Below are 24381 nucleotides of genomic sequence, written 5' to 3' on the forward strand. Positions count from 1 at the left end.
GATCATCACTGGGAAATTGTTTTTTGCATCAGTGTGGGTCAAAAATGAACAAATTACAGACTGTAACAACAGTCTATGATTTTAGTTCAAGCCGGTGAAGGGGGGCGTGGATGACGAGAAATACAGTGAAACACAGTTAACTGAATATGATTTATGTAGAGGGAATAAACAAGAATATGCTGATGTGATCATGCTGACCTTTATTTCACTAAAATTCACCTTTTTTTAGAAAAAATCTTCCCCAATTATTGTTAATGATTGATAATAATTCTGGGGTGGGAAGAACTTTTTTTGGGCTTCTAAGACTGGGGGGTGCATGCCAGAAAAAAGTTTGGGAACCAGTGATTTAGCTGGTTTGTCACTCATACGTGGCCCTTAAAGTAAACAGAAAATATAAAATAACAATGTCAGATGACTCGTGGTTTAACGTCATGTTAACAGCAGAGGCGCGAGAATCGACAAACCACCCCAGAGCTATATTTTAGTCATTTCAGATGACGTTCTTACCCAGAGAAACTTACAGGTTGGCTGTTTAGGCTGGTGTTCAGATCAATAGTGGAACAATTAACCGATCATCAATAAGTTGACTGACAGAAAATTAACGTCAACATTTTTCAAAACAATTTATCATTCAGGTAAAGATCGAGACGCTTCATCCTTGACTCTTTGACCTTTGGAAAAATCAGATGACAAAACAATTTCCGCTCAGTCAATTATTAAAGGAATTTACCAAACATGAACGCAAAAATATTTGCTATTACTTGTTTTCAGCTTCTCAAATTAGCTGAAAACCACACACACAAAAAAAACAGTGTCCCATCACTCATTAGGAAAGCACAGATTCTCTTTTTGGCCTGTTGTACCTTTTCATGAGCCTGATGAAGACTTGGTGATGCCTCGTGTTGTTGCTGATCACATTTTTATGGTCTGAGTGTCACTTGAACAAACGCTGGTGGTTTGTTTTTTTTCTGATTTATCTCGCAGTTGCCAGCGGCGACAGCTCTGCAGTAGCCATTGTATATTCTTATTTATATTTTCCAACAAAAAAAAAATTGATATATACATTGAAAAACCAAACCGATTAATAAATGATGGAACCATCAGCAGCCCCGGCTCTGAGATGAGGTTCAGTGAAATGTGCCTTTCAGCCGATGTGGGGCAGAATTTGTTATGATACCGAAGCTGTAACCACGAGGTCATCGCAGATAAATGAGTCCTATCAGGTCACATCTGCTGCCATCTACACTATGTGAAGGTCGAGCTGAATGAGTGGAAGGCCTCTTTATCTTAATCCGGGTTTCGCTGAGCATGCATGATCACTCTGCTTCTCATGCCTGCAGTTACTCACTTTCACACATGGGAGCTGTTCAGAGCAGCTCTACAGGAGGATTAAAAGCCTCGTATGAGGGGGAATCTGAAAATGATAGCCACTAAGCAGTGATGCATTAAACAAGCATTAAAAATGAAGTATTTTGACCGCTTAGACAGATTCTTGAGAGTTTACCCTGCCAGAATGGTCTTAAAACCTGCTTTCTGCCAATCAATCTCTTACTTTTCTATTTTAGGATTAATGCATCTAAATGTTACCCCAGAAAGCCGTCACACACATTTCCTTTCATTGTAGTAACAGTCCTAAATCTCCAGCACTAAAAGATCATCTCTCATAAGAGATAAAAAAGTAGGCCAACATTTTGTATAATTCCATAAAATCTTTTAAAACACTCACGCCACAGAGGCTGGCTTGGCGGCCGAAGAGATGTTTCAGACCCAGAGGAGGACAGAGGCTGCTGAGGGCTGTAGAGAGACGTCTGGCTCTGAGAGTCAAACAGGCTGGAGAGCGCTGGAGCAAAGACAGAAAAAAAACCCCAACAACATCAAGATCACTTTCCAAATGTCACATACTGAAGCTCATTTTTACAAGCACTTAATACAAACACAGTGCAGTGTTCAATATTTTAAGAGCTGTTGAGTGAGTTGGGTCCTCATCCAGCATATCTGATCTGAAACTAAATTATGCATTATTTGTGGTGTTTACTTCTATATCAGATAAAGATTACAGGAATTGTAGTGTAGTCCCTTGATAGTATATTTAACATTTGTCTGCAAATACTTCAATGCAATCAGGGACTCAAATCTACAACCCAGACATGTTGCGCCCACATAAGCCCCGGGTTAGAAAGTTGTTCTTCCGACTTTGATGCATTTATGAGCTTTTACAGAAGGATTATGTAGCAATTGTGTGCCCAGAAATGAGCCCTGCAGCCCAAATAGCGAATCAGAGCCATAGACGGTACATTAAATAGGTTATTTATTATAAAATCTATGATTGAAAGGAGTTGTTTCCCCCCCAACTGCTCCTCACCAGACTCAAAAAGCTAAGGCAGGATGCAGGAACACCGCAGGACAATAAGAAGTGGTTTTAGTTTCAGATGATTAAAAGAAATAATTGTTATAAATATGTTAATAACACACTTAGACTTTACATACTTACACCTGGCAAGTATGGGTACTTCTCTTTCAATTTAATAATTCTAAATAAATTCCACCCTTGGCGTGAAAGCGTTTTGGACGCGTTAAAACCTTAAAGGTAGAATCAGGAGGACTTGTCAGAGCAGAGTCTCGTTACCAGGACGTGAAATACCGATGTTTTGGGTTGGTAAAATGTCCCGAGCGCAGCAAAATAATGAGAAAATTAGACAGTACAGGGAGAGGGCAGGGTCTCTGCAGATACAGCCGCCACCACACACTTCTAGTGGGTGGGAAATGATGGGTGAAAGTATGAGCCGCACCAGAACTTTTGTCTGCATCACATAACTAGTGGAGAACTGAACAAAGAAAGACAAAGCAGGTATGTAGTAATTAATGCCGCTTCACTATGCGGGCCTACCTCTCATGGTTTTGGCGTGGGCCTCGCTGCTGCTCTCACACACCGTGTTGAGGAACTCGTCCACCTGCTTCAGTGAGAGCGAGTTGTGCAGCGTCTCCAGCGGGTAGATAGAGGGCACCATGGAGCAGCCTTCAAACCCTGCAGCACAGACGGGAGAGACAGAAATGCAGAAGATTGTACCGCTGCTCCATCAGACAGTAGAAGAGGAGGAGGAGGAGGAGGAGGAAGAGGAGTGATGGCACTACAGAGCTCTCTGTGCATGTTGGCTGCTGCTCCTCCGGGTGTCTGCTCATTCTCCCAGCGCCATATTGACAAGCAGGTCCCAACATTCAGCAGCCATTTTTGTTTGTTAACTAACAACACAGACTTCTACTTCTTCTGCAAGATCTAAAATGAATGGTTTGCTACCTTCTACAGCAGCTGGTACAGTTTATTTACTGTCTGGCCTCCAACAGTAGCTGCACTACACAATTAATATAACCAAAAGTTTGATGTTCCGGTCATTTGGGAAAGTGTCGTATACTATATAAAAGAGGGGTTGGATCAATTCACTCTCAAAATACTCACTGATGTTAGCATTTTGATGTGAGGAGCACATTTAAAGTCAATGAGATGATTTGATTTATCATGTTTTACACAACTATCAGCATACTGTCAGTCATAGGCAGTGGAGGAAGGAGTATTTAGCTTTAACTTTAGTAGAAGTAGCAATATCAACCTGCAGAAATACTCATCCTGCATGCAGACTTTGGCTTCAGTATAAAAGAGTTGGCAGCAAAAAGTAAAAGTACTCATAAGGCAACAAAATGACCCCTGCCATTATACGACTACAGTATCATATACTATATTATCTGAGTGCTGTATGAGCCACAGAAAGTTTTAAAACGTTCTTGTATTTCATGTTTTTTTAGTCTTACATTGTTCACTGCATTGTCGTTAGTGGTGGGATCATCCACCCGAGCTTGGGAAGTAATTATGGTGGTTTTATCTGATTTCATTCTCCTGTTCATCTTTTTTTAGCTTTAACAGAAATGTTGACTCAATACAGTACTGGGCAGTCCAGAAAAGCCACGAGGGACTAAACACGGAGAAACACTGTGGCGCTCAGTTAGTTAAAACAATTCAGTTCCACTTAAAATGTCCGTGTTTGATGCCACAGTGTTTTCTCTCATTTAAATCCATTTTTTGGACAGTTTACATTTGTCTATAGTTGATATAATTACTGTAACATTAGTATTAAAGTTGTGGCTGGTCGACGTGAAGCTAATTTTAACCACCATTCTGAAATATGTTAATGTTTGTGGTTTTAATTTCGATAATTTCAATTTGTGCTTTACTTAGGTGCAGTGCAGTACTTGAGTAAATGTACTTAATTACTTTACAATAATGGTTGTCACCTTAAGCTTCCTTGTTGATGCTTTAATTGTATTTTCTTTAAGGAAGCGCTGAATATAAATACAAAAAGAGGTGGTTAGAGTTTTTGCCAAGATCAGAAGAAAGAAGGTGCATCAACTCGACTGATTAATTTGAAAATGAAATAGTCCCAAAATCATGATTTTAAACAGAGGTTACAGATGTTTATGTAGATTTCCATCTTTTGTTAACCTCTGATGAAGTATCCAATAATTCTGACTGCAGAGGAATGGAAAACAAGTGAGGTGTGTTTAAACAATCAGCAAGATGTTGTTGACTCCGACTTTAATGATGGTTGATAATCCAACATAAATGACAATTTCTCCTTCAGGAGGGAGGAGGAAGCAATTATACTGCAATAATCTTTTTAGTTTTGATAATTAATGGATTGAAAGTGAATTGACCACAACCCTTGTATATTAAAAGACATTTAAATTTAAATAATGTTGATGCAGTGTTGCACTGTGTACAACAACCGTGCCATCGCCAGCTGACTTTTACACACAAACATAGAGCAAATAAAATCCAGTGTCATTCAGTGCAGCCCGACAAACAACACCATGATGAAGCGATAACACCAAAAGAAAAAACAAAAAGGGGGATGGATGGTGGTTTTAAGCAGCGCTTCCAATTCATCCATATCCCCAGAGAGCATGCTGGTCAGCCTGACATTTCTCCATGAATAATGTGCTACGACTACAGATTTTTTTTGTTTTTTTTACAGCAACCCTCTAAAACAACTTGTCTGTCTAATATAACCACACAAGCAGAACGAACCGCAGTCAGCACTCAATGGACGGGAACCGATCAAGGCCTTGAGGGGCCGAGATATGAATTTGAGGAATAGCTCAGTGTTAATGTTTCTCATGGGATCATTCATGTGCAGAACATAACACCAAACCTTTATGGACATCAAGAAAGTTATAGATCATTTGAGGGTCATCAGACTGTTCAGATTTTCTGCTGTCACTCGATGTAAATATCTCTACATGACATTTCTTCGTAGCCCTTTGGCCAAACAGCTGATGCATACAAGAAAACAAAGAAAAGCAGGACTGGAAAGGCATTTTACATCACAGACAGCTGCTTTAAAGTTGTTTTAGCCTGTATTTAGACTACATTAATCATCAAATCTTTTCCTTACTGGATGCCAGCCAAAGGAGCTTTATTCATTAGAGGTAAGATCACTGTTCAACATGAAAAGGTCTTCCTGCCAAGGCTTTGATCACAGAAGAAAAATAATACCTGCTTGCCTTAAATAAAGCCTCAAGGAAGGAAGGAAGTGTTGTGGTGGCTCAGCAGACTAAGATGTATATCGCAGTTTTCCAAGTTTGATCTTCAGGTTTGCTACATAACATTTATCTGAGATTCAGTCATCACTGTTCTCTAAAGCTGGGGTTGTATGAACATAATGTAAGATGGCATTGATCGCCCCTGCCTCCTCCCTATCTTTGCTGCAGCCTCTCCATGTGGATATCAAATTCAGCTCACACACCAGATGCAGTGGGAGCAGAAAACACTGATGCTACACTGCACCATTCACCACTCAACCAACACAGGTGAGCACAAAAACAGGAGGACAGGAAAATACAGGATGGCACAGAAATAAAAACATAAAAGTCAGTGTGACAGAGCCAGAAAGTCCATATCTACTCGACGCCTGTGGCAAGAAAAAAAACAAAAAAAAACATCTGTAACTTATTACAGACTGAGAAAGAATAATCACTTTGCCAGGTGACACAACGTGCCAAGAAAGAAACACTTTACAAAATCAGCACTTTATGAACAGGCCACCACTTAATTAGCCAATTAAAATGAGGGATGAGACAATGACCCAAATCTTTCAACAGACGCTCAAAAATCTGCCAACTGGCCAGGAAACATATTTTGGGAGTCGTGGGGGAGGCGCAGCGATGCCCAGTCGTGACCTCCCACTGCGAAGGCAGAACTGGTGCCACCAACACCTGATTCTTTTTCTACACAGCTCATTACTGAACAAGTGCCCAGTTTTGAAGGCATTTTCTCTGAAGACCCCCGCTCAGGATGGAGCATGCACACAATGCAGTCAGACAAGCCTAAACGTCTTCCACAGAAGCGTTTGTTCGGCTGGTCATCAAGTGTCCACACAGCATGCATGTAGAGCAATTAGTCCTCCTTGTGCAGACTGATTTCAACACTTATCAAAGAAAAACTACAAAAAGAATTATAACACCGCTTTTTCCAGCTCTAGAAATGGCACAATAGGTGTCCAATCATGTGCAAGGACTGTGGACAAAACAGACTTCAGGACTTAAAGACACAGTGAAATAAAGAAATTAGAATTACCGCTTGCACTGACATGTGATTCCAGTCAATACCAGTAAGAAACATGCTCTCTTCATATAGAGACTAGTTTTTACAGAGGAGTCCAGAGGGCTGATAGAGAGCTGAACATTATGATGTCACAATGAAGTTTTTATTTTTGAGGTTTTTATGCATTTAATTTAGACAGGACAGCTTAAGTGAAGACAGGAATAGAGAAGAGAGAGTGGAGGTGTGATACGCAGCAAAGGGCCACAGGCAGGAGTCGAACCCACGGCCATTGCAGAGGACCTGTAGCCTCGGCTCATGGGATAAATGTTATCAGGCCACCTGTCACAGTGAAGTTGACTTTTGATCCTTGTGATATACACTGTCATAATTTCATCATTTTATCCTATTGCATATTTGTTTTAAATTTTGTCATAGTTAGCATGTGAGATATCAGAGATGTACACGAGAATCAGACTGACAAAAGATTAGCGTGCCCTTTGACCACCAAAATCTAGAAATCCACTCATTCTTGAGACGTGGCGTTCACATGACCGGGTCAGACTGGAGGTCACAGTGACCTTGATCTTTACCTTTGACCACCGAAATCTTATCAGTTCATCCTTGGGCCCAAATGGATGTTTGTCCCAAATTTGAAGAAATTCCCTTCAGGCGTTCCTGAGACATTGCATTCACAAGAGTGGGACCAACATATGGACGGATTGCAACTCACCTAACAACTTAGGTGAGGGAGGTGTGGGTGGAGGCCTCCAGCCCACATCACGATTGAGTGAACCAATCAAATCTCATTGAGTTGATCAAATTCCTCTCGTAACTAAAGTCCAAACACAGATTTAGGATATGTCACATTACAGAAGATTAGGGCTAACAACGGTTTCACCGTGACTTTAAGCATGCAGAAGAAAACGGGCATTTCCTGCTTTCTAAGCAAGTGTTGCACCCTCTGGCAGACATGCAAAACAACAACAAAAAAATAAGAACAGGTTGCCAGTTGGACGTGAAATGGAGCAGGGCTGCAGGTGTGGCAAAAAGAACAGGAGACAGGATGAATGCACAGGCAGGAAACCAGTCTGAACTACCGTAGATGCAAAGCTCAGCGGGCAGTAACATTGTCCCACTCGCCCCAACACTGGCTGCACGGGGCTAGAGGGAGGAAGAGGAGGCAACGGGAAGTGAGAGCGGTCTACAGAGGCTGACCGTGGAGGGATTCTGGGAGCTCCTGACCAGACATCAGCCAGCTCTTGAGGAGGCGGCGGTGGTAGGGACAGTGGCGCAGGTGGTGGGCTATAGCCCCGTCCACAGCCAGAGGGGCAAACCCCATCGTTTGGACGACACGAAGCTCGTCTGAGGGCTCTGAGGGACGAGAGGCAGAGCAGGGAGAGAGGAAGAGAAAGTGGAGTGGAGGAGCAGGAGGAGTGATAGGAGCTGTTTAACAGATAAGCCCAAAGCTAAAAGGACAGTGGATTAACTCAGAATAGAAAATACCCCCATTCCAATAAATAACTCTGTGCATAGAGATACAACTGCACTGTGAATGCTTTCCCAAATAAAGAATGTGTATTTGAGATCAAACCATGACTTTCTGACAAGGCTGGATTACCAGCCATGTAAATACGGCAACTGCCCTGGAGCCCCAAACTCTCCCATGATGCCCACAGGCTCTGGGTTCACCACGAGGTGATTAGGTCATGGTAATTCAATGTTTATTTGTTTGTTAAAACTGTAAGAAACACAATGGCCTGATGCACCAGGGGGGGTTAAACCTGCAATAACTGATTTTTTTGGCCACTTAGTGGCAGCAGAAACAAGCTGCGTGCAGAGGATAATTTTATCACCTTTTAAAGTTGAGATAAAATGAAAATTGCCCTTTCAACCATTTTAGATCACATCCCTCGTTAACTGCCTACCTACTTATATCAAGGTACAAGCATGTTTTCTTCATGTAAAACAAAATACGATGGTGTGGTTATGTAAGCTTGAACCAGCCAATATCAAGACATGAATCCATTAATCGATCTTCAACATTTAGCCACACAGAGCTAAGAATAGTTAGCCAGCTAGTGACAGCATCGTACATCGGGTTATGACATGCCTACTTTTCAAAGTTCAAACAAAATTCCTACCCACATTTTCCCCGCCTGCCCTTCCCGATTTACTCGGAAATTCATCTGGGCTTAAAGTTGCAATGGCACGTGTTAGCAAACAGTTGTTTATTAAGACATCCAGCCATTACGGAGCAACATTATTATTCATTTAGAGATGTGTTTCTGGACACCTCGCGAATTCAAGTTCAATATTCACCCTCTTTTAGCTCTATTTTTGGTCTCCACCATCTTCTAAGTGAAAAATCTCTTTCTTTAGCTTTTAAATGCAGCTAGATGCAAACTCTTCGTCTTGTTGTTATGAGCTGAGAAGGTAGCATACAGTGAGCATTTATAATTTGTTTTCAGAAAAACAAAACAGAAACCAGCTCTAAAACCCAGCAAGAGCGATGAGAGTGAACTAAAATAGTAAAGTTGTGGGCAGGGCAACTAAGCAATGAGCTGAAACACCTATTGGTCCAAAAAGACACTCTCTACCTGCAGTTTCTAACCCTAACCCATCTAACTACTTGGATGAAAAGGGCACGCAACAACTGAGGTAAAACTCAAATTATTTTATTCCGACACTGGAAATTTGTCTGCAATAGTTAAATTGAAATGCTGCTCGGTGTAAAGCCTGAAAGGGCCAAACTCCCGCCAATTCAGCACCATGGACAGAACCAGCAGTCACTGAATTAATAACTGCAGGGAGAGTATGTATTTTTGGAGCAGTGGGCCTTCGGAGTAATGGGCATTTGTTTTCAGGATAATGGACTGTCAGACAAAGTGGCTTTCAGTCCAAGGAAACATTTGTAAGGTTTGGGAATAACGAGCCGTCGCCTCGTAAAGTTGAGCTGCAGATTCAGGTGAGAAATCTCTGTAAGATCAACGCTACGGGTGACCACTTTCACATTACATCATCTGATATATCGTTATTACAAAATTGTAAATTATAGTGTCTATGGGGCAAAATGTGTTTTTACCATCTTGAGGCCCAGTCTTAGAAATGCCTCCTAAACCTGAGCAACTGCCTGGTTTTAAGGCCTGTGTTATTTCAGTTTATACAAGCTCAGAAGGTATAAAACTGTGCTTAATGAAGATGTCACAAACTCACACCGATTGTTTTTTTTTCCCAGGGTCTCTTGGTCAGTTAATCCAGCTCTGCATTCTGATCACAACCACAAAGAACGGCTTGAAGGAAGACAAGACCAGACTGCTCAAGCACTGCATAAAGACACCTGACAAAACTCTCACACACAACACATTTTTCTTCATCTCCAGTCCACTGCAATACGATATTTCTCCCAATAACAAGGTTATGAGTGGGGAAGCTGTTGCGATTGTTCTTTTCTCTGCAGACCATCATAACGGGTAATTCATCAGTGCTAATTTGCTAATTTTCTCAGGAAGCACAACAGGTTTCCTCACACCCTGACAAGCTAATAACTAGATAGAAAATGGATTAAATGGATTAATTAAATTCTCTTCATTTTTTTTTTCTCTCTCTCTCTCTCTCACCATTTTGGCTGCACAAATGTAAAATGTACGTCTGAGTTCAGGTTTTGCTTCAATTAAAAAATAATACGAGATGTTTCGCTCCAAAACACTGCATTGATTTTGTGAAAATGTGACCTGACTGATTTACGACTCAATCTAAGACAAAAAATAAAATCAGCCAAAGCCCCCAACAGCTAAATATCCTATTAGTATTCCACGGTGAGTTTTACACAGCCATAATTCTCTTTACAAAATGTGTGTATGAAAGGACATTTTGAACTACTACACTATTTTAAGACCATGTACTCTTTTTAAGGGAATATCATTATGTATTATTAATTAAAAACAGGCAGAGAGGAAAAAAGGTAGCTGCAGGTAACAGTGTGAAACTTAATCAGAGATTTATTTTAAAACAACTAAAGAAGCAAAGCTGAGGAAAACTGCATAAATAGGTTAAATGTGGTGCGACATGCTGTCTGTTTTTACCCCTTCTGACTAACTGAAACAAAACTTCCAATGAGGTGTCATTTCATTACTTCTTAAATTTAAATACTAGATACTACGCCAAACCACATACATACTTCATACACATGCTACTACAGTTCAAACTGGCGCCAAAGTCACTGTGGTTCCCGGTGGTTTGTCCAAAAGCTTGTCAGCGTTATATCAGCTTTCTGAATTACACTGACTCTGCTTGTCATTCTGAATCAACACGCCAGACGATCCGAGTGCTTGGACGAAATGTGATTCCTCCTGCTGGAGTACAGACGGCTCTAATCGGACTGGCAGCACATGCTGGGCTTCTTCTCAGCCATTGATCTAGATCCCAAATACCATTCAGTCATATACAAATAACCGTTCAGGACTTGTGTTCAGTCCTGCGCTGCACAGTAGCGTTTAATTTGCCACATGTCTGTCTATAAAGAGCCAGAGGGGCTCAAATCAGTCAGCAAAACACATCTCAGGGAGGTAAAGAGTCAAGCAGAGAGTGAATTCCTTCTTACTGCTTTAGCAATCAGAAATCTTTTTGGAAAACATTCACCGAGGAGTAACTCTCATTAATTCTGCTAATAAAGCTGCTGTTCCCAAAAGAAACACAGACGCAGATGACTGAATTAAAGACACTGAATATTAAATAACTTTTCACAAATGGACTAGAGACCCAGCAAACAACACAGCAGGCCGTTCGCAGCCACAGCTCGGCTCTACCAGTGACTCAATATGTCAACAAACAGCTGAAATTAACACTTGTTATCAAGAAGGATTTTAATGACAGGGTTCCTGCACCTTTTCAACAGTCAAATTCAAGCACTTTTCAAGAATTTTTAAGTTGCATTTTAAAGCTTTTCCAGGACCTTACATTAAATCAGATGTTCTTGTGCCATTACACCAAAACTATGTTTTATGATATAATTCTACTTAAGAGTGTCAATTGAAAGTAAAACACAACAAAGTTTCATCTTTTAAAATGTCCATAAGTGACTTTTTATACAACCTGGCTGAGCTAATATCTGGCTTATTTTATTACTTCATATAAAAAGCGATATTCAGTCAAGCAGTGATTTGTTATAAAAGTAACTTAATTACAATTTCAAGCTGTTTTGAGTGCTTTATCCAAAATCAAAGCTCTTTTCAAACCTTGAAAATATCTTAAAATGGTGCAAAATGGCCCTTATAATGTCCTAGAGTTAAAGGCAATGACTTTGAATGTCTTGTTTTGTCCAACCAACAGTCCAAAACCCACAAATATATCCAATAAGGATAATATAAAATGCTCACATTGGAGGAGATAAAACCACAGAATTGTTGGCATTTTTTTTGCTTCAAAAATGAGTGACATGATGAATGAACTGATTATCAGAGGTGGCTGATCATTTTTTTGTCAATCAAGTAGCACTAATTTTATAAATAAAGTAAAATGAAATTGCCAAGCATGTGATCCAAGAACAAACAAACTCTTAAGAGACATTAATGGAAAAAAAAGACTCCGAGCTTGGAAAAAGATTTTCTGGTCCAAATTGATGAAAAAAATCCAGCTAAACACACGGGTCCCTTGTTCTGGTGTGTGGGTGCAGAACTGCAATCCAACAAATGAATGAAGAGACGATCACCATGACATAAATGCAGACTGAAAACTTACCACAGAAAGCAGCTGAACACTGCTTTACAGGCTGGTTTTTCAGGCCAAACTAAGAGACTGACAGATTAAGTGATTCCAAATTAAAAAGTGCAAGTGTTACGTGTGCGAAGATTATCTTCACGTGGAAATATATCAATATAATGATCAATAGAATATATAGATATATTCCACACAAGGCACATACATCCATCCTGTGAAGAAACAGCAGGATCAGAGAGGCAAATTAAACAGGTGCAGGCAGAGCAGGTGGTGTTAGAGGTGAGGGCCGAAAAACAACACAAGGTACAGCAAACACCGAGGGTGTGTGGTGAAACAGAAACTCTTAAATTTTGTTTTGTAATTTTTAAGTCTTGGAGATGCTTTAATTCAATTAACGCAGCCAAACGTCAAACCCCCAAAAATAGAAAACACAAGAAATGTTTTCCCACAAAAAGGTCATGCAAGATAACAGGAAAAACTGGAGGAGTGTCGAAATAAACTTGAATAAAAGCAGACATACCATTAGTCGGATGCCTGGCAAACGACACAGAAAATCTCTTTACTGGCGGCATAGAGAACAGCTCTGAGGAGATAAGAAAGGTAACTGGTGTTACTGGGAATGCTGGTACCTGTGTCTGCCTGTTTGCCTGTTTGTGTTTTCACATGAGAAAGAAAAAAGAGAGAGAAAAACAGAATGAGAGAAGAGAGTTGGCCTGTCGATTCATCAATATCTGTCTGCCAACCAACATGCGTGAAAGTGAGAGTCATCTCTGGATAAACAAAGAGGAGACAGGCTATCAGGGAAAGGTTGTGGAGCAGATGGAGTAAATGATGGACGTTATTGCTGAATAGTGAACATGCAGGAGGAGTGACGCTGGACTTTGCTCTGCGACAGGAAACGATCTGTGAATCCAAACTTTTTTTTTCTTCCTTTCCTTGGCTATTGACCCTTATTTAGCTTTAAAGCAATAGTTCAACATTTAGGGACTTATTTGTTATTTTGTCGAGAGTTAGACGAGAAGGTTGATGTCACTTTCATGTCTAAGACCATATGAAGGTATGGATGGCAGCATGTTAGCTTAGCTTAGCATAAAGACAGGAAACAGGAGGAAACGGCTAACCTGGCTCTGTCCAAATGTCACAAAATCTTACTCTATTTCTCCGTTGTTTAATCTTTAAAATAACTGAAGTCATGTTTCTGGCTACCCGACAAGTGGAAGACCAATATTCACTCTTCCATTTAGCTCTGTTTTTGGACTCGTCACCAACTCCTGAGGGAAATATCAGACTCTTTAGCAGCTAAGTGCTCCGCTGTGTTCACCAGCTAGTCTCCGACTGTGTCTGCCTGCTGTTTGCTGCAGAGCGGGGGGTGTGCAGCAGGTTTCTGGAGTGCTTCAGCAAACAGCTTCCTATTGCAGCGGAAAATGATGCTGATTAGAGTGGTGAGAGTGAAACAAAACAGTAAAGGTGTGGGCTGAGCGGCTAAACAATGAGCTGGAAGCTGCTCTAATGCTCTGCAGAGTTGAGGGGAACCTTTCACATACTGTACCATTCACATAATTTCATGGGATCCATGTTTAATATAGGAATATTATAAGAAAACTTGACCAAACCTCATGGGAAAAAAGATGTTTACAGGTCCTTTTTTTTACTTCTCCAGGATACAGGATCACTAAATAATTGCAAAAATATCCAATATCATTTAATCAATTATTAGATTTCAAGTTTAAAATACATTTAAAAGACATTTAGAACACGATGGGTGGTGTTGATTAAGTGTCGGTTCACCAGAGATCAATTAAACATCTCTGTTTCCCAAACTTTTTCTCTGGGGACCCATTTTTAAAAAGACAAATGATCAAGGCCCATTTCACAACAAGCCTCAATCTTGGTAGTTAATTATGTGCATAAATTAGTATTTCTGACCATTTTTACCACCATTTCACCTTATCTTAGATCATATTATCTTGATGCATGTTACTGAATACATATACACGTGTTAAATACTTTATAAAAGAGAAATAAATGCATTTAGGCTGAGTTAACAGGCCATCTCACCGTTTTTAATTCTCATCATTTTTCCTGCTTCATAAATAAGACAAAATAAGTGCAGCAATAAAATGCTCTATTTTTCCCTCTCATCAGTAAAACAATAAACACATTTGAATTGATTTATAAAAAGTGTACTGCAGATATAAATCTTAAAATGTGCATAACTGCTTCCATAGTCTTTTATTTATTTGGTACCTCAACAAAATCTCCTTTTCTTTTTCACTTTCCCAGTATGTTAAAATATGCTAATCAAATCACCTAAAAATGTCCTGTTTTTGTGAAGTATGCAGGAGAATTATTTTCACTTATCTTTTGCACTGATCGGGCTCATAAATAACGACCTGTTGATGTCATTCAACCTGTTAAAACCGGATAATTAAGGGTGTAGCTGCAACTGGAGGAATTCATGATTAAAAAAAAGACAGCTTAATGAGAATGACTTGGCAGCTGAAAAGACGTTTTAAAGGTCTGTTACATAACTTCCTATAATATTAATAACAAAATACCAGAGTTGCAGTCTGATGTTTCTCTGACTCATTTCAGACATCTTGATCCTTCTGATGTGACACGACCATCCCCAGCTCCCCTGTCCTGAGTTTCTCATCTGGTCGCCCTGATGACGGTGTACCTGCACTTATCTGACAGGGCTGCGAGGGTTCAACCAACCCAGGTCTTCTTCTTTTCATCATTTCCAGTAAATCGATAACATGTTGTTCTGATGCAGCCCTCTCTTCCCTTAAATGAACAGCACTGACGTCAGTCCGAAACCCTCACCTGTCTCTCAGACGCCAGAACATGATGTAACAGAATTGAGAGGAAAGGAAAGCATCTGTTTGCTCCTGGCGGTGTGTGTAGCCTTGCAGTCAGAGTGACACCCGGTGGATAAACTGAACAGCTCAGTTTCCGGTGTTTAAAACCCGCAGTGGGAAGAAAAACATTCCCTGCAGTTTGTCACATCCATATGCATGCATATAATTAGCTGGTAAAATCATCTGCTGACTGAACCTGAGAATGCATCACATTCATCTTTAGAATGAATTAAACAAACGCGTGTATCTCAAACAGCTGCGACCATGAGAATGATATCCAATCCAGATGTTTGGGATAATTTAACTTGCTTTAATGACCCCTGGTGGCTGCAGAAACAGCTTGCTCGTACTCACCATTACCAACATGAGACTGAGGGAAAAGAGTAGGGAGGGAGAATGTGACTGGGGATTATTTAAAGGTGGATTATTGGGTCTTGAAAGTATATCTGTTCCAAATAACAGGCTGAGTTTCTTAATGTAAGGATTACCGTAAATTGTGATTAATGAAAAAAGCCAGACTTCTGGCTTCCAGACACAAAAACTACTTTGCTGTGGATTATGAAATTAAATTCCCTGAGAGAGGACGTGGAACGAACTGCAAAACAACATGCACAGAGAGAGTACAACTCAACACATTCGAACACAAGCAGACGGTGAGTGTGATCGGCGAGTGGACATGCTGATCTGGGGGAGCATTGATCACCGATCAGCTGCGAACTATCACACAATCAGATGTCAGGTCGCATGCTCAGCATTCGCCGCGCAGCTAATCACCCCGCTGTCAAATCAGTACCTTTATCATGCACACTGCGAAATCACTCAAGAAATGTGATGCAACAGACTGAAATTGCTGGTTTGTTTTGGGAGGAGAAAAAAGAGAGGGGAGCTTTGATCAAGAAAAAAGAGAGGTGACAAACAATGAATGTCCCAAAAAAAAAAAAAAAAGTATCTGAAGTCTAAGGAGCAACAAGTAGAAGAAGAAAAAAAGAAGATATTCAGAAAGATTTTCTCAAAAAGAGATGAAAAGACCCGCCGTGTGGAGGAGGACAGACAGCGGTTTGAACATACCAAACATGCCAATCTGGCACGGCAGACTGCCAGGAGACAGAGGTGGTTTTCGGTGGTGGTGGTGGTGCGTGCGGACGTAGTCCCGCAGGTTGGGGGCGCTACAGGACACCCCAAGGGCGGAGGCTTTGAAGAGGCCAGAGCAGAGTGAGCCTGTGTGAGGGGTGAGGATTAGTTTTTATTACACACCATGCCATTATTCATTACAACCTGCTGCGCTGGAGAGGACCTGGCATGAGTATGTTAACATTTTAGAGCTGCAACGATTAACTGAGTAATCAATTATTAATCAGCTATTAAGGTAACGGCCAACTATTCTGAAAATCGGTTAATCAATTGGAGTCACTTCTTAGTAAAAAACGTCCAAATTGTCTGATTTCAGCCTCTTAAAATGTGAATATTTGTGACAGAAAACTGAATATCTTTGTGTTGGGGACAACACATTTGAGGATTTTATCTTGGGCTTTGGGAAACATAGATTACATTATGACATTTTCACCATTTTCTTATATTTTTGGACAAAACAACTAATAGATTAATCAAGAAAATAACTGGCAGATTTATCGATAATGAAAATAATTGTTAGTTGTACACCTGTGTGAAAACCCTGTAACTACAGTTTGAGTGATTTTCACCCTTCAACTTCAGCTGTGAAAAAATAAAGGTGTATCTTTTGGTCACTGGATTTTCCTTTCAGAAATGGGCAATAAAAATCATTAAACAAGTGGTTATTTGACTTTTGTCAGAAATACAAGGTGTTTTTCTTTTTCATGGTCAATGAGCTAAATTTAAAAAATGGTTTGACAAAGGGAAAAAGTTTTTTTTTTCAGTGTTGCCTGAGTTCAGGCTAAAATGTTTTTGGAGTCCTACTGTGATCTGATTTTAGACCTGGCAAAACACGGCCTGTCATCTGCAGGAACCTCACTGCACTCAAGTGAGCTGTCATTTGTGAAAACCTAGTCAAGCAAGTGACAGAATATAAAAAAAAAGGCCTTTTCCTTTCCATTTTCCTGCCCTTTCCTTTCCAAAATGACCAACAGATACACTGACAGATGATCTGAAACTTGTTTTAATGGACAATCTGAAAACACAGCTGCTGACCGTTTGTTCCTAGAAGCGATGACGTGCAAGTTACAAGGTTTTCACAACATCTGTAAGACCTGTGCATATGTGTAAACAAGAGCGAGTTCACAAGTGCGTACACAACGTGTGTGTTTTGTATGCAGAAACAGCCGAGGCGTGACGAACAGGCCGAGTGTGGAAATAGGATTGTTTCAGACCCCCGCTGTGCTCAAACGCTCTGAAGTTAGGAAGTTAATGGTGAGAATATCAAACAGCCAATTCTCAAATATTTACTATTTTTTTTCTCTAATATTTTAAATCAATATTGAGTTTGTAGACCACACAAGAAGAAGAAGGAATATTATCTTTGAAAGTGCAGAGAAGGAAATAAAAACAAATTAAAATGTGTCTCGTTTCTTTGTTCTATAAACAGTGTGGAGGTATGAAGAGCAGCTGTCTGAACAGAGGTCGTCTGACACCTGCTGCTCTCGTCTGTGACCTGTGCAGTCAGTGTTGTTGGGTGTCGGTGATGAACAGAGAGGGATCACTCAGCAGCCTCATGCTCACTGTACATAACAAACTGACGGGCGCCACTCCGAGAAAACCCAGAGGGGCTTTATATGGAGCTGCTCTGATGTCGTGTAAACACTGAACCAACTGGTGCATTCAGTGATAATCAAGCACTGAGTGACAGACTGATCAACACCAACACTGCACTTTAACCTGCTCTTGTTTGCATTTGTTTGTGATTATCTGGAATTGTAAATCAAAAAAGATGTATAGGTGTCTTTCCTCTCCGCCACATATTCATTTAGTCTAATTATGTATTTTAGGTCTTAAGTGTGCAAACAAAGGAAATAAGCTCCACTCAAACAGGAGCACTGGCATTTTAAAGGGACAGATCACCCTAAAATAAAAAAAATACACATTCTTCCTCTTACCTGTAGTGCTGTTTATCCATCTAGATTGTTTTGGTGTGAGTTGCAGAGCTTTGGAAATATCGGCTATAGAGATGTCTGCTTTCTCTCGAGCAAAACAGAAGGAGAAGTAGGGCTGCACCTCACATTATTACAATATACAATTATATTTCTAGTTTATTGAATACTCTACAGATTAATTAATATAACAATTAATTTAGCCAAAATAAATATAAAATACTTGCCTTAATATTTCAATATTTTATTCAGTCATATTCCTGAAAAATACAATAATGATAAAGGTAACATTACAGGTAAGAGGAAAAATGTGTATTTTTAATTTTGAGGTGACCTGTCCCTTTAACGTAGCCCAGTGCATTACCCAGGTATAAAACTCTCAGAGAAGCACACGTGGCAGACGTTGTTTCCACACGGTAAATCCACTCCCTGGTCTCACTCTCACGGTTTTATGGTTTCCTTCACACCTCTGGATTTAGACAGACTGTCATGCTTACGTGAGCGTCGCCGTGTTAGCGGGTTGTTGGAGGTTACACGGAAACTGTGCACACAGCAAAACAAAGAGCCCTTCAAGAGTTCTTTCAGAGGTTAAAAGTTTCAGGCACTTAAAAAGATCTCTGATACAGCTGATTTGGAATATTTTAGGTATTTTAACACTTTCTGTGTTCCAGGATAGGGGGTCAGGAAGAGCAACCCAAACATCTAACTTACAGTAAAAGGGTTTATTAAAGCACCAAAATGGTTGTACAGGAAGATGAGCCCCAAAACCATAATTGGTGCAATACAGAATGATTTTTTAGGAGAATGTGTTGATTATTTTCTCTTCTCCGGAAAGAAATCAAAGCCTAGTTAGACTGCAGTGCATGTAGCGCACCATAAAGGTGCTGATAAATAAAAGAAAACGTCAGACTTACACATTATGTACATTAAATACAGTACGTACCTCCTCACATAAAGATGGTAAATGCAATTAATTTTTCTTAGAAGACACAATTCTTGAATGACATTTCATGCAATTATAAAAATGAATTATCTTTAAACATATTGCTGGATTGAAAGTCAATTATTTCTCAGTTTTCATAATTAGCTGATGTGTTAAACAACAATGTTTAGTCATCCTGCTGTATAATATTTTTTAGAGTGCCTGAAAAAATAAATTGGTGTGCATGAGCTTATTTTTTTATTTCCAATAGTGACGGAGCGCAGTAAAGTCCCGCTCACACCAGAGGGGAAAATTCATCACTCTTCAATGACTTTGTATTGCGTGATGCTTCTTTGTCATTTCCGTCCGTTGGCAAACAAAACAGTAAGTTTTCTTGTACATTTTATTGTATGCTAACAGCAAAAACTGTGTACTATGACAGTTGCTATATAGTACATACTGTCTATAATTGATATGTAGTATGGACTTTGGTCAGATTAAATTTCAAAGTCTCTTATGCAATATTATTTACTTCAATTTGATCTTCAGAGGTTGGTTCATTTCCTTACAAGACCTCAGAAATAAGAGACTGAAACACCTGCAGTATGTTCCCTGTGTTGTCACTTTATCACCTAGCGGGGGTATCGGAACGTCCCTGAACGCTACGCGACACCAGAGCTCCTGCAGCTGGCTGTGAACACAGCTCTCTCTGCTGACCTCTCGCCTACATAGTTTGGAGTCTGATCCTGTTTGGCTGCCGCTAAGCTAAGCTGGGGTGGAAGCTATGTGACCGTCAGGGGAGGGGTGATGGAAAGAATAGAAGGGCAGAAAAACAGACACAAAGAAATAAAGGGGAGGGGGGGGGGGGCAGAGAGAGGTATGAATAGGTGGGGAGGAGAGGAGAGAGGAGAGAGCCAGGGTCTCGTGATGAAGGGAGGATCAGTGCTGACAGCTGGAGATAAATGTGTTGTGAGGTCAGTGTGTCTGTTGGCACAAACTCTCTTACTCTCTCTCCCACACACACACACACACACACAGAAAACACACACACACACCAGACATGAGGTCCCCACCTAGGCCACTGGTTGGTTTGATCTCAGGAGACTGGCGTGAACACGAGGGGAAGAGTCGGTGGGACGTGCAGCCTTTGGTGGGAGAGGTCTCAGAGAGGACCTGAGTGGGGCCATGGAGACCAGGGGTTAAGACTGAGACGGGCTGCTACTGTAAATCAGGGACCTGATGTCTCCCATTCACTTAAACAGAACCATAACACTTTTGATACAAAAAAAAAGAACAAAGAAAACTTGCCCATACTTTATTTTAGAGTAATTCAGTATTCTACACTAATAACAAGCCGTACTTTGTATCAGACTAAAAACAAAAAGATTATATGAAACTTTATTAGACCCTTATTAGACTTTATTAGCAGGTAATTAGGGACACATTACAACAGAACTATAGGCTGAATCGCCTGGGCATTACGCTAACAACAACAACTTCAGGGTAACTACCTGGCAGAGATCTGTAAAATCAGCAAGCTTATTAATTTCTGCTGTTATTTTCATCTGTTTCTGTAACGTTTAAAAGATATGTCGTTAAACATGGTGGTCTGACCCATCTGACGTTTCTGCAGGGCTTATTTTATGTTTTGTGTTGCTCTGCTGCTTCTTTGATAAACAACTCCACAGTGATGTCTCACTCAGTCTGAAATATTGAGCTGAACTGCGGGCTCCATTAAGGCAGAGCTCACGAACCGACGTTTACGCTCTCCCAGTTGTGTCCCCACTTTTTGCGTGCACCCAGCTTTGATGTTGGGGTCTGGTTGCAGTTTAAGCTGCAAAACAGTGGCAAAAAGAAGGAAGACGTTTCCTTTGGTTTGTGTTGATGTGTGCAGCGTGCAGCCTTGACCGGATCGTGAAGCTGGGTTTCACAGCGGTTATGTTCTCCGCATATAAAAAAAAAACTCCACACAGCCACAGTGCTCTGTGCTCGGTAGGTCTGTGGTCCAAGACGTAACCTCCAACCCAACGTTCGTGAAAGCATAGAACGTTTTAGATGAGTGAGGTGTATACACTTTGAAATGACTTCAAGAAAAAGAAAACATTCAACACGATTCCGTTAAATTATGTTTGTGATGCAGGAGTTTTCTACCCAGAAGTTATTGTGAACAAACATTGTGATTCTTCTGAACTGTAGACTAAACTAATTACCCTCCAATAAATGTAATAAGGGTCTGATAAAGGGTCTAATTCTGCCAATAAAGTACAGCTTGTTACATCTTATTCACATACTATAAAATAAAGTACAACCGAAAACTGCTCAGCTAAAGAGAAGAACTACTATGTGGAAAAATAAAAACACCCAATCTGGTTCTGTCATTATTAGAACTGCATCCTGTAACACAAACACTACGGTCTGATACCTCCATGGAGCCGGTCTTGCGGTTGCGGATCATGGGGGACCTTCGCTGGATGTTGATTGGCTCAGAGACAGGAAGTGCCTGGTCTGTCTGGTCCTGGGAGAGGTCCTCCAGACTGCCCTGATTGGGCTTTTTGTCTTGATTCTGGTTGGTCAGAGCAAATGAGAAGGAAATTGCTGACATTTATTATATTCTTGTCCATGGAAACATGTGAGCAGGTATGAATGAACAGAAAAAAATACTTTGCTTACAAGAGAAACACGCGATTCAAGTGTCAGGTTTCTGTAATGTTTTGTGAGTTAAATACACTCCGAAGAATGTGTCTTTACACAGACAGACAGACGCCACCACAACATGATGGCCTGCATACCAGTGTGACAGAACATAAAACCTTTACAGCACATATTCATGTGACAAACAAGCAGTGACTATACATGATTATCAAAATACTTTTCCTGCAGACACAGTTAGTTTTTTTGTTTTCACCATGCACTATATGCTGTATGCTTGAATGAATTTTCACAAAACTTTGTAAAAACGTTAGTCATCACTGTTCAACCTCTGACTGTTATAACGTAACGCCATCAAATTTAGTGTACATGTAAGCAGAGAGAAAATAAGATTAGGAAAACTCTCCATTGTTGGCAATTAACAATTAATCAACTCAGGAGCCCTAGAGAGCTCCTATCTTTTGTAGATACAACCACACACTGCAAACTTCCCCAAACAGTTGTGGAAAGGAAGTCCGGATAGCCACTAAAATACAGAGATGACTGGCTAAATCATTCATCTCATTTCAGATAAAGTTCTGCAATTTTATGCACCTTCTGGTGTGAAAAAAGTTTGGAGCAGAAAGTGACAAATGGCATCAAAGTGATACAGTATGCCTAAGACCTGTCAAAAATATCAACTTCTGCTATACAGGATTTGTTCTTTTTGAATGTATTTAATGATTTTCTCTTGAGTTGTAAACTGCACAACTGAGGGCCACAAAACGGACAGAAACGTGCAAAGCAACACGCGTGTTCGCACACCTCTGAGGAAGCTGGGCGGAAGCCCCAGCCAAGTGGTACGTTCTCCTCGTCCTCGCACCCTTTGACTCCTGGACTGAAGTGAAGCTCGACGTGGAATCGCTCCTCAGAGGACGGGTCCTGCTCACGACACAGACATAAAGACATAAAGAAACATGGCTGACAGAGCATAAATGAGACAGTTCTGCAGCTCTACGCAAACTGACCTTATCGTTGTCTTCATACAGCATTATGACTATCTGTGTCATGTAGTTGAGTTCGGTCACAGCGCTCAGGTAGTCCATCGCCTGTTTCCACTGCCAGTCCTTCTCCTCCTGAGACGCACACACAAAAAAACAAAACAAATATAACACCTCATAATCACATTTTAACAAAACAAAACATGAAACAAAAGGTGTTTTTTACATATATTTACCAGTGAGGTAATAATGTCTGCAACAGTTATGATGTTAATATGATTTTTCCAGTATCAAGGTACTATATATCATGATGACAACTGTGTATGTTTCTATTACACAAGACAAAACTCTCACAAATATAAAACACACACATTAACAAGTTTTTGATATACAATAATACTAAATATTTAACATGTTTCTCCCATCCTAAGTGACAGCAAATCTAAAACCATTACTGGTTAGTATTAAATAAATATATTATGCAGTACAATGCGGTTGAATGATGTCACTTCTGACATACTGCAGCCTGTTCTCGCTTAAATACTAGTCACGTTCTTAATTCTACAGTACAACCAAAGGTGTTTTTCCAATTCATTAATTAATAAAAACTCCATCTAAAACAACATGTTAATGGCAAAGACAACCATGTGTATGATATAATAATGTGTATAGAATAATGGAATTAAAAATGATGTTTCTTATCCTTATCGGTCGACAACTCCCAGCATCCATTTCTACATCTACTCTTATTGTGGCAAACGATCAGCAGACACAGAAGGAATCACTTAGTGGAGTACAAAACTGTCAGAGACGATAAAACCAGAGCGTACATTTAGCAGCCCTCCGTAGCGGAAGATGCTGAGCAGGGAGTGAACGTGGCTCTCGCTGGTGAAGTAGAGACGTGTGCGGACGTGACGACCAGGAGACATCACGCCACGAGAATATCTGAACACCGGGGGAGACAGGAAATGAGACAAAGCTTATCAGTCAACACAGCAGCAGTGAAACCTCCATAAACACACACAAGCTGTATATATACTGTGTGTGTGTGTGTAGCTTATGTACATGTAAACATGTTTGTGTGTGCTTGTGTTCTCACAGGGGGTGCAGCTTGTTGACGGCCTCGTCCTCGTGGGTCCTCTGCAGGTCCAGCTGGATTTTCTTCATCAGAGGAACACAGTAAGCCTGAGCGATGTCCAGTTTCTCTGCTTTGCTGATGCCATACTCCTGATACGGATGATACGAAAGACAAAAAAGCAATGTGAGCACTTTCATACGCTTCTTTTTCATCTACTCATTCATGGTCGTGAGGAGATGGAGCCTTATCTCAGCATATTTTGGGGCAGAAGGCAGTGACATTAGATGTAACTAACCCGCATCAGAAGGTGCAGTAAGTGATACATTCAAGCATGGAGGCCTAAAATATAAAATTCATGGATCCACAATTATGCTATAACTAACTTTTCCTTTTAAATGTTAACAGTTGCACCAACAGGGATACATTTTTAAAGCCTATTAAATCATGGTTTAACTTTAAATTCTGTTGCACCAAACTTTAAACTATCTTGAGGATTAGAATTAAATTTAGTTTAGCTTTTAC

General features: G+C 40.3%; 1 protein-coding gene across 1 annotated transcript in view; it reads right to left on the minus strand.

Moving 5' to 3' along the window:
- Positions 1-24381, minus strand: part of ppip5k1b (diphosphoinositol pentakisphosphate kinase 1b) — a 69154-nt gene that overhangs the window by 3324 nt on the left and 41449 nt on the right. The window contains exons 22-32 of the mRNA XM_084735080.1: positions 23881-24008; positions 23612-23726; positions 22809-22916; positions 22606-22722; positions 21575-21715; positions 20226-20325; positions 16237-16386; positions 12828-12890; positions 7808-7963; positions 2888-3025; positions 1727-1840 (exon numbers count right to left, since the gene is read on the minus strand). Of these exons, the coding sequence (XP_084591206.1) occupies positions 1727-1840; positions 2888-3025; positions 7808-7963; positions 12828-12890; positions 16237-16386; positions 20226-20325; positions 21575-21715; positions 22606-22722; positions 22809-22916; positions 23612-23726; positions 23881-24008 (1330 nt within the window). The remainder of the gene's footprint in view (positions 1-1726; positions 1841-2887; positions 3026-7807; positions 7964-12827; positions 12891-16236; positions 16387-20225; positions 20326-21574; positions 21716-22605; positions 22723-22808; positions 22917-23611; positions 23727-23880; positions 24009-24381) is intronic.

The sequence above is a fragment of the Lutjanus erythropterus genome, chromosome 13, assembly GCF_056507025.1.
Source record: "Lutjanus erythropterus isolate fLutEry1 chromosome 13, fLutEry1.hap2, whole genome shotgun sequence".
In the NCBI taxonomy this organism is placed as follows: domain Eukaryota; kingdom Metazoa; phylum Chordata; class Actinopteri; order Lutjaniformes; family Lutjanidae; genus Lutjanus; species Lutjanus erythropterus.